Consider the following 10,754-nt stretch of genomic DNA (forward strand, 5'->3'; position numbering starts at 1 on the left):
TAATCACTAAAGTGACACAGCGGATGCTGTCTCTCAGTGCCATGGTCCCTATCTGATTGAGGGAGCCTCAATAAAAATCGAAGGTTCTATCTCCTGAATCATATGTAGTTGCACCTTAGTAGCTATCTAGTGAATTTTATTTTAGAACAGAGTTGAACACTACAGTGCTATCAATCAGCAGCAGTACATGAGGTAGACACAGTGGCAACTGAGGACTAGGCAGTTTTGTAGACTAAAGCATTTTCAATAAAACTATTTCTAGAGACCCCACTTCGTATTACCAAAAATTACTTCATGTTTAGTCCAATTAGTGTGTCATTGGCATAAATAGAAAAAAGTACCTCAGTGGTTCCAAGCACTGAAATCAAGCTGCTGCTGCTTTAAGAATTTAAAATATAACACACTTAATGATCAACTAATGTTAATACATAATTTCTCAGACAAAAATAAAAAGTCAACAATACATTTTAAATACTGCCTCTGAATGGGCTACAGTTCTCTAGAAATTAAAAATAATATAAAAAACAGATCTCCAACAATTTCTTAACAAAATATCTTGTTGCATTTTCAGTTCCATATAAATAGAGGCTTTCACGCAATAGCAGTGGTACAAAAGTCAGAAGGAAAAAAAGAGCAGGTCCTAGAAGCTCTACTAATTCTAGAAACACTTCCATAATCTAAGCAACTGCTGCTGCAAGTATAACTTGCACCCACATACAGAACCTAAAGCAATAACAGGCACTGTTTTAACTTACCTGGTCGTTTCCTGGATTTTTCATGTCCTAATTGTCCTAAATCATTACATCCACATGTATACACAGTCCCATCATCCAAGACAAACACAGTGTGTCTTAGTCCACAGCCTACATCTCGAACCTTTTTGTTTATGAAAAAGTTGCATCTTCTGGGTTCTAGGACAACTTCTTCATCAATGCCCCCCAATCCAAGCTGTCCAAAAGAGGCATTTCCCCAACATAACATGTTGCCAGCCCTCTCAATGATCTGCCAGCTTCAGCATTCAAACATCCAGCATCACTGTAATGGAGTAGAAAATAAGTTAGTACTAGAATACAGGTGATTTGGTATTTATAATAGGATTCACAAATTTCATCTCTCAATTATTGTGATTAGCCCAAACAAAAACACCAAGAATTTCACGTCTCATTAGAAGAATTCTACAGCAGAAAAATGTAAATATGACTGTTACATGTTCTCTAAAATATTAATCATCTAATTTTAAATAAGTATTTTGCTAGAGCTAGTATTTTTGGACCTCTAAATATCAAAATTGCAAACATTTCTTGCAGGCCAAATGTGGTTGCTGTGTGTTACTCCTACAAGCGAGTAAGATGAGAAAAGTCAAAACCAGAACTATTTATGAAACCAGTAATGACAGCAGGATAGAAAGCACCAAAATGGCAAATCTGAAAGGATTTTTTTGTGCAAGACAAATTTTTGTGCTGACTACAAATTCAGCATGGAGATTAAATTTTCTGGACATTTGAGACTTGGAAAAGAACAGTTCTCTCTTCCCCACCATTTTTACACATTTTCTCCCATGTCTTTACATTTAAGTGAACCCCTAAGATTATATTTAGCCCAATCCTAAGCATATTTTACTTGATAAGTAGATCCCACTGAGTTCCAGGAGATTTACTCCTAGCTAGGTATGCACAGGATTGCAGCTTTAGACTGAAAACCGCAAGATAGTTAACAAAATCCAGCCACACTTACGAGACACTCAAGATGGTGCTGCCAAAAGCTGGAACATACTTGTAAAAAAGTGGCCTTCAGACATCCATGCCAATCACGGCAAATTCAACCTATGTTATAAGAACATAATTAGGTAAAAGTTATGGGAATTCACATTTCTCCAAACACAATCACATATTTTTTTCCCACTTGAATATCACTGAAAATAGAATTTAAAGAGAGCCCCTAGCTGAAAAAGCATGGTAAATCTTCGCTTCCTCCAGTATCAACCATTCAGGCCCTACAACTGGCAAGGGGGGGGGGTGCTGTTAGTGGTGGTTCCCCATGTGTGGAATACCCTTCCCCAGTTAGTTAGTTAGTTAGTTAGTTAGTTAGTTAGGTATGTTTGTCTTATTCATTATTAAAATGCAAGAGGAAGTGAAAAACATTCCTGTCCACCCAGGCATATAGTGGCTGAAAGAAACAGTTCTTGGCAACCCTGAAATCATTAGATATGAGGCTATTTGACTGGCTTTAACTTTTTTTAGATCTTCTAATCGTTTTTAAATGTTTTGAAACACGCCTTTCAATTTTCATTATATTGTTTTATTGCTTGGTTAATTGCTGCCTTGAGCACCTTTCAAAGAAACAGTAGGAGTGAAATTTAATAAATAACAAAAATAATAATTAGATTAAAATGTGCTAGAAAATATATATCACCCTTCTTCAGAAAAAATAAAAGGGCTTATTCTACTTTCAGTGCAATGAAACAGGCACACAGCAACACAAGGTTACTCAAGCAGATCCAGAGTGTTTTCTATATAGCTCTCAGCACGCTTATGCATATTTCTATGATTTATTTTCACCATTTCTTTTAAACAACTTAGATCCTAGACATCTGAAAGATAGCCTCTATCCATACTCATCTTCTCAGGTGTTAAGATGTGCAGAGGGAGCTCTCTTGGTAGCTCTGCCATGCTTAGAAGTGTGAGAAGTGGCAGCTTGGGAGATGGCTTACTCTGTGGTGGCCCCTAAATTATGGACTTCCTTCCCATAGGGGTGCATCTAGGGTCTTCACTATACAGCTTTCACCATATGCTAAAGAAGACACTCCTCTTTGTGCTCACCTTTGATAGTTAAGTTCTTTTGCTGAATTTATACTGTTCCATTTCATAGGATTTGGCATAAAACAATAGGAATTGACATAAAACAATAATGACGAGGCTAAACAACCAGATCAATATTTTTGAACACTAGATACAAGGAAGTCTTTACAGTGGTGCCCCGCAAGACGAATGCCTCACAAGAAGGGAAACTCGCTAGACGAAAGAGTTTTCTGTTTTGGAGGTGCTTCGCAAAACGAATCTCCTATGGGCTTGCTTTGCAAGACGAAAATGTCTTGCGAGTTCCTGCGGGTTTTTTCCCCTCCCCCCCTTTTTCTAAGCCGCTAAGCCGCTTATCAGCTGATCCGATAAGCTGATAAGCCGCTAAAAGCCGCTAATAGCGCTAATCTGCTAATCCGTCAATGGGCTTGCTTCGCAAGACGAAAAAACCGCTAGACGAAGAGAATCACAGAACAGATTCTTTTCGTCTTGCGAGGCACCACTGTATCATCCACTAGAATGAACACTATAATGGCAATATCAAGCAAATTTATTCTCTCACTAATTCAGGGGCTGTGCTGTCCTGCCATGCCATATAGTTGTATAAACATTTTTATTATTAGAAGATTAAAAAGCAAAAATTCCTGAATTAGAAAGGGTGGGGGGGGGCCGTAATACGACAAAGCTTTACTGTATTTCTTTCTATTTAGATGAATAATGGTTTGTTTTAGTCATACACCCAATAACTCTGAAAAGATTTACTGTATGAACCTAGAGCTTTCCAGAAGCACCTACAGTATGAATCATTGTTGCTACATCACTTATACGAAGCACAGTAATGCTGTGGATGAACACTAGCAATATCTAAATCTCCAGATGTCTAAAGACTAGGGGCTTATCCACATCTTTTGCCCCACTCTTTCTGCACTTTGCCCAGCAGCAAATTTGGCAGATCTCTAAGCACAGATATTACATGCTGACAAGGCATCACTACTGTCAGCAATCATGCTGTAGCATTCTGTACTAACTGCAGCTTCCCGATTTCAAGCATGAGGGAAGCCCCACATAGAGCACATTAATATGGAGGGTAAACTTACACACAAGAGCTTTCTGTCAACTCTGGATGAAAAACAGTGCAAAGCCAAGTTCCAAAATGGTTTTTTTAAAAAAGGACCACAACTTTCATTTTCAAACTATTGCACCTTCCAAAACATATCTCCTTTATGCCTACCTCCATTAAGCTCACAACTTAATGTAGCAGGGAGTTAATGTATATGTCTGCTAGAATTTCCTGATCCACATGTGTAACTACTGCATCACCATAAAAGTTTAAAAATTCAAATTATTTCAAAGATGAAAATTAGTTGGTATGGTTAAAGGCACACACAGATGATTTATATTCTAAGCCATGGATGGGGCTTACCAAACTAACCCTTCAAAGGGTGTAACTCTGACTTGGCAGCTGCAGTTATGAAACAACTCTGACTAGTACCAAATAAATTGCAAAACACCCACTTGCAACTCAACATACCTTAAGCATGTCTAATGGGGAGAAGGAGAAGAGCAATGCTATGATTTGCTATCTCTGTGGTTCTAGGTTAACAGGAACTGTTGCGCTAAAAGAATCATTGGATGAGGGAGCACTGTGGCTACAATATTATGCTCACTTACTTGGAAGTAAGCCTTACAGAATATGATGAGACCCACTGAGTAACCAGTTGAGCTTATATAGTTTATCTAGGTCAACCTTTTAAGCATTGGCTGAAGGCTATGTGTTTGGACAGGTAGCATTAAAAAGTGAGCACCTTCTGACACAGGGCTCAAGTCAAGTCTCCAACAACTTTACAGTAGCTCTTTTGTCCCCACCCCCCTTCCCATTTTTGGTGAAGCTGGCGGAGTTTGACATTAGTAAACATCCAGATGTAGGAGAAGCATAGCTGCAGTCCTAGATACACTTATTTGGAAGTAAGCATCATTGAGTACTTCTGGACCTACTTGAATAAAAGGCTGGGGTGCATATTTTCTGTAAGGTCAGCTCTTTCGGGCCTTGACAGATCATTGCCCTGAACAGAGGTGAAACTGGGCCCTCAGTTTCATTTCAAGCTCCTTCTCTCAAGTTTCAGCTTTCATTTCAATACAAAAGCCCTCTGTACTTCTGCAGCAAGGCTAACTAGGATTCCCATCTAGATGGGTATTTTGGGAGTTTGCTGTATTATCTTATTTTGAATTACTGTACTTTTAATGTATATTTAATTTGAATTTACTATGCAGTTCACAGCTCCGGTAACCTTTGGACTAACAGTGGCAAATAAATAAACCGTAACATTGCTGTCACTTGTTTCTTACTTGTATGAGGAAAAGCGTATTGGTAGCCTTCTAACCAACTGCTCACTAAGAAGTAAAAAAGAAAAGAAAAGCTCTTGCCTTCAGATGTCCCTTACAATGATGCAAAGGTCACTCAGTAAGCACTGGGTATTTATTAACAAAATAAGAATGTAAATATATTTAACCGAGTACTGTACTGTCTTCACTTTAGATATACCCAACTACCTGTATGTAGGCTCCGGCTATTCTAGGCTGCTGGTGTTTTAGTCACGAAAACACACCATCCTGCATTTGCTCAACACAACGGTTTTTTCATCTAAAAGGCCTGCGACTGGATTCAAAACATATATATAATTATTTAGCAGGGTTCGTTCCCCCCCGGAGGTTTCGGCAGCCCTGCATGTGGAGCGCCCCACTTTTTCCTCACGCACCCCTCGGGAAGAGGGGCGAGTGGCAGCTGTCAAAGCCCACCAGACCCCAAAAGGCTCGTTCCTGGCGGCGCTGCCCCTCCGCCCACCGCCGCCTCTTCGTGAGTCACGAGGAGGCTGAAGAGAAGCCCCCGACCCTCCGACCGAGGCCCCGGAGAGCCCCAGCTCTCTCCCGCAGGCAGCAGTGCTCCGCTGACTCTCCCCTTCCCCTCTTCCAGGCCCCGCGCTCCACCCCGAGGTCCGCGCTCTCCCGCCGGCCACCTTACCAGCCCAGAAAGCCCGCTTTCTCCTCCCCCTTTCTCCACCCCCGGCCACAGCGTGGACCCCCTCGGGAAAACACACACACAGCAAGGCCGCCCTGCCCTGCCCGACTCACGGCAGCCTCCTGCGCGACAGCGTCCGCCCCCGCTTCTCTCCTCCGACGGAGGAAGCTGCCGGGCTGACTCGGCCCGACGATTCCACCCCAGGCGGGCCCCGGAGTGCGGCAGCGCCGAAGCGGGAGAGCAGGCGGGCGGGCGCGCCGAGAAAACAGGCCCAGCAGCGCCGGCTCGCCTTGCTCGCTCTCCCTCGCAGTGCGCAAGCGCCGGGCCCGCCTGCGTCGAGCAGCCGAGGCAGGCGGGAAGCACGCTCAGGCTCAAGGGCCCGGGGCAACTTTCCCCCTCGTGTTGCTTTCGCTGAGGGGGGAGAGATGGGGTTGCTTATTATCTACCCCCTGCCTCGCTCTCTAGAAGCTGAGGGAAATGGTAGCAAGTCCTTTCAGGTCTCCACACACTTTTTAAGTAACTCAGTGAGATCCACTTCACTGTGGAGTAAGTCCCCCACCTACTTCTGAGTAAATTAGGATCAGGGCCCAGGGCTATTTTAGACTGCAAGGCTCCTAGGCAAAGGATGCCGCCTTTTATAAAATATTGGGGGGGGGGAGGTAAGCCCAGCCCCGCATAATCGATCAGAAGACGGAGTGGGTGAACACCTTTTGAATGGCAATGCCCATTAATTTGGGGGGAGGGAGGTCTCAATTTTTTTTATTGGGGGGCCGAAGTGACCCCAGCCCCTAGGAGTTGCCTCCTATGGTCTTAGGGCAGTGCAGGGACTTGACTTTTCTGCCTACTATTATGTTAATACTGTAAAACGCCCAAATATATTTGCTGAGGGATGCCCTATAATACGGCTTAAAGGCATCGTAAAAACAATTTTGTGACAGTAATTGATTCCCACAGATTTGCATACGACTAGAAGGAATAGTTCTGAAGAATAGCGCCCATGGACTTCTTTTGTTTCTTTGTTTTCCTATGATGCGCACACACATGTCACAGCAGGCACCACAAGCAGTAGGAGAGAAGTTTCCTCCCGTGAGAAGGAAAAGGGAAGGTCTGTTCTAACATGCTGCCTGCCATCTGTGGTTTTGGCAATTACTTGTATGGAAAGTAGTTAACATTTTTTTAATTCACTGGTTAATTGGAGACACGTTTCAAATCAAGCGGTGAAAAGTGCTAAATTGACACTAAATGGTTAAACTATGAGTAAAGCAATAATAAGAAAGCTCACGATTGCAGCCTAAGACACTTAATATACCTGTTTCTGTTGGTATAATTGTAGGAAGTTTGAATGTGATGCAAGGCTCTTTATTAAGGATTTTTTCTCTAGCTTTCTGCTGTGCTTGGTCCTTAATAATTCAAAACTTGCTTTTTAAAAAACTAAACCAAATTATCTGTTTTCCTTTTGTAACTCAGTCTAATTAACCTCCACATTATAGGCGGCATTCCTTTGTTAGGCAGACTGCATGCCAGGATAGTTGATAAAGTGTTTCCTCAATAGGAGAAAATGGTCAGGAAATAATTAGAGATCAGAACTGTGAAGGTGACACATTTCATTTCTAGCAAATGCTAGATTAAGAAATATATGTGAAGGAGCAAAAGAAGCAGGTGAGAGGGTGAAGAGAGAAAATTGACCTGAAAGCTACAAGCATCTTGGGGTGCAAGGTGCATCTCTTAAGGAATCTCATGTAAGGTAGCAGATCTGTTGCCTGGTTAGAAATGTATGTTCTTTGCCTTCAAAGCGCATATTACAAAATTATCCTCAGTTTCCAGTGCTCTCCAAAGCAAAACAAAAGCAGTTAGCACTGCCCCTGAACTTCTCATTATTTGGGGAAGTGGGATTTAGAATCAGGTTGTAAATTCTGTGCTGCCTATTCAAACTTTCATAATGTTATAAGGGTGGGGGTTTTTTGGTGGGGAGGAGACCCAAGAAATTAATGGAAGTCAGAATCTAGGTACTATTTGGAGTAAGATTCCAGGCCAGTGGAAAAATGCAAGCTATTACTTCCTTTCCAAGCCAGGGCTTCACCTGGGAAAGAGGAGTTAACATGAAAAAAGGTGTTGATGGGCCATCAAAGAGGAATCATTAGGCCTGGGCAGACAGAGGTTGCCAACCTGTCTGGGAGGGGGTTTGATGTGAAACAAAATTGTGCTGGTTTTGAAATGAGAACTTTGAAGAAGCAGGGGCCACATGGAAGAATGGTTTCCCTGAACAGAAAAGGGGCAGAGTTCCTGGGCAAGGGATTTTCCGGAAAGAATAAAGGAAGTAGGTAGAACCCTATGTGAGGCGGCTGGAGGTCAGAACCATCTTGGAGCTGGCTGGGAAGCAGGAACAAAGGGATGGTGCTTAGGGTTGCTCTGTCTGCAATGTTGGGCTGCTTTGAAGAACAAGATGCTCTTGAAATGACAATGCTGTAAGATCTGCACGCCCTTCATCTCAACAGGTGTAAATATGTGTAATTAAAGCATATTTCTAAAAGATGCTAAAGCCTCTGCTGTGCCTTGCTTCTCAGTGGGAACAAGACCTTGAGTACCTGGAACCCCCTGAAATCTTGCACACTGCTCAGCAGAGAATTGTGAGGCATAAAATCTTCATAACAGTATGTACAGTGGACATTAGATGTGTTACATGTTTAAAAATTAATTGGACAGCTGTAATACATACAGGTAGATTACATCCACATAAATCTTCAGAAGACAAAGCATAACAGAAAAGCACTTTGAAATAAGCAGTAACAGTAACTTTACTCATTTTTTTGGTGACTGTCTTTAAAGTGCCAGAACAGCATAGTAGCATGCTGCAGTTCATAGAAATTATTTAGAGTTTGGAGGATCCATTTTTATTTTTTAAACATGAAAGAAGTGACAGGGAATATTATTAATTAGTAGAGGAAAGTAATGGTTGTCTCAAAAGATTCTCAGTTCTCACAAGTCTAGCAGCTAATGATCAAATTGTAAAGCTAGGATGCCACTGCTTTGGGGAATAGTTGGTTCCTGCCTATTACCTCCCATAATGGTGAGTGTGAACACTTGGGTTTTTTTAATTCTGCTCATTTGAATCACAATCAGTGGCAGCACATCTGAATAAAAATAACTCAGTACATTTCTCTGTGTTGTGATTATATCGATCTGTTCAAGTAGCAATGTCTTTGCCTGCAGGCAGAGGGAACCAGACTCTTATGCTACAAAGCAACAGCATAATTACCATCAGGACCTATGGAAACAAGTGGCAATGTAGGCAAGAAGTGATACTTGACTATTAAAGAATACTTAGATATTTTTGTATTTAAGCCTTCTTTTCATAATTAGTAAAGAGATTTGATAATCTGTTGCAAGTCTGCAAGGGCTAACATCTTTACATTCTACTGGGTACTAGTCTTTAGTTATCAGTACTATCAGTTATTGAATTGTCTGCACTACAATGTAAAAGCCAGTTCATACATAATGAATATTTGTCAAGCCCTCTTAGCTAAAGAAATTTCCCTTAAAATATTGCTGCAGTTGTACTTATGCAGGTGGTGTTGATGTTAGTGTGTATCACTGTATCTGATGGTTACCCAAGTGGAAGGCAGCTTACCCCGCCAATGTTTCTCTCCCCCTCCTTACCCCTATAGCCCCATGTACTTCTAAAACCTTGTTCATAGGACTGAGGGGCCCTGAACAGTGTGGGGTGTATTATACAGAGCTGCAATGGCAGGCAGAGTCCTATGCTGTTTCCTGTTCTCTCTTCATCTTGTTAGAGATTAGAACACATGAATAGTGCTATAGTTTTTTTGGGCCAGCTTGGTGTAGGCGAGGCATTGGGCTTTGGGAAGGAGGGGTGAGGGTCTATCACACCCAGCAGTGTGACAAATCAGTGTGCAGTCTGCAGGTTCTGTGTCGAAGTACTCTTGTGGCCCACTTGGTATGAAAAGACAGAGGTGCGAATTACAAGAGAAGAATATGCATCAGTGCAAAGGTTAAGCTGCAATTGTGGGTTTAGATAAAGGTCTTGAGGAGAGAGGTGGCAGCACATAGATGTTCTGGATGCAAGTTTTAGCCAACAAATGTGAGTGCTCAGGCCAGGGTCAGTCCTGTGCACACTTTCTTGGGAGCAATCCCCATTGAACTGAACAGACGTAAAGGTAAAGGACCCCTGGATGGTTAAGTCGTGTCAAAGGTGATTGTGTGGTGATGCGCTCATCTCTCTTCAGGCCAAGGGAGCCAGCAGTTGTCCACAGACAGCTTTCCAGGTCATGTGGGATTGCACTGTTAATGGAGAACACATCTCTTCTCTGTTTAGATGTCTGAGGTCTTGGATTACAGAGAGTTTTTAAGTCTGCTTCTGTGTTTTCTCCATACAGTACTTGAATATCTGCTTGCACTCTTTTGAATTGTTGGTTTGATGTTTATTTTGTATTTAATTGTGCTTTTAGTAACTGACCTGTGAACTGCCCTGAGAACTTTTCAAATGGCAGGTAGTTTAGAAGTCTACTAAATAAATAAATTAGCAAAGCCAGGAAACAATTCACAAATATTGGGGACAGATGTCCCCCTTCAGTCCCTGCACTGGATACATATCAATCTCCTTTTCCTTCCCTTCACAAATTTCATAATTTTAGCACCCTCTGTTGTCTAAAGTTCTTGTTTTGATCTGGCAGCAGAAGCCCAATAAAGTAGAGGCTGGAAGAGGGAATTCCACAGTCTGGCAACTTACTCCTGAGAAATTTCCTTTAGTAGCTTAATGTGCATTGCCACGAAGTACCAAGTGCTGCCCTACTGTAGATCAAAGTGAGACCACAATTCAGGAAGGGGGGGGGGAGCTCAAAGCAGTGCCACATGCTGCTGATTTTGAAATGACACCATGTCTTTGCATGGCACTATGATGAAGTACCCTAAAATTAGCCTTCTTA

At 42.1% G+C, this 10,754-nt stretch overlaps 1 protein-coding gene across 19 annotated transcripts in view; it reads right to left on the bottom strand.

The window, feature by feature from the left end:
- Positions 1-6,143, bottom strand: part of HERC4 (HECT and RLD domain containing E3 ubiquitin protein ligase 4) — a 35,966-nt gene extending 29,823 nt beyond the window's left edge. For 2 of the 19 annotated variants that reach the window (XM_083502454.1, XM_083502458.1), the window contains exons 1-4: positions 5,925-6,115; positions 5,346-5,451; positions 1,735-1,823; positions 756-1,035 (exon numbers count right to left, since the gene is read on the bottom strand). In XM_083502454.1, coding sequence (XP_083358580.1) covers positions 756-981 — 226 coding nt within the window. In that variant the 5' untranslated portion in view covers positions 982-1,035; positions 1,735-1,823; positions 5,346-5,451; positions 5,925-6,115. Of the gene's footprint in view, positions 1-755; positions 1,036-1,734; positions 1,824-2,819; positions 2,962-3,295; positions 5,187-5,345; positions 5,675-5,814 lie in introns of those variants that run through there. The other 17 variants (XR_014525900.1, XM_083502451.1, XM_083502453.1 and 14 more) reach the window with 16 other exon arrangements.
- Between the last annotated feature and the right edge of the window lie 4,611 nt (positions 6,144-10,754).

This window comes from Podarcis liolepis (genome assembly GCF_965112155.1).
Source record: "Podarcis liolepis genome assembly, chromosome: 5".
Taxonomy (NCBI): Eukaryota; Metazoa; Chordata; class Lepidosauria; order Squamata; family Lacertidae; genus Podarcis; species Podarcis liolepis.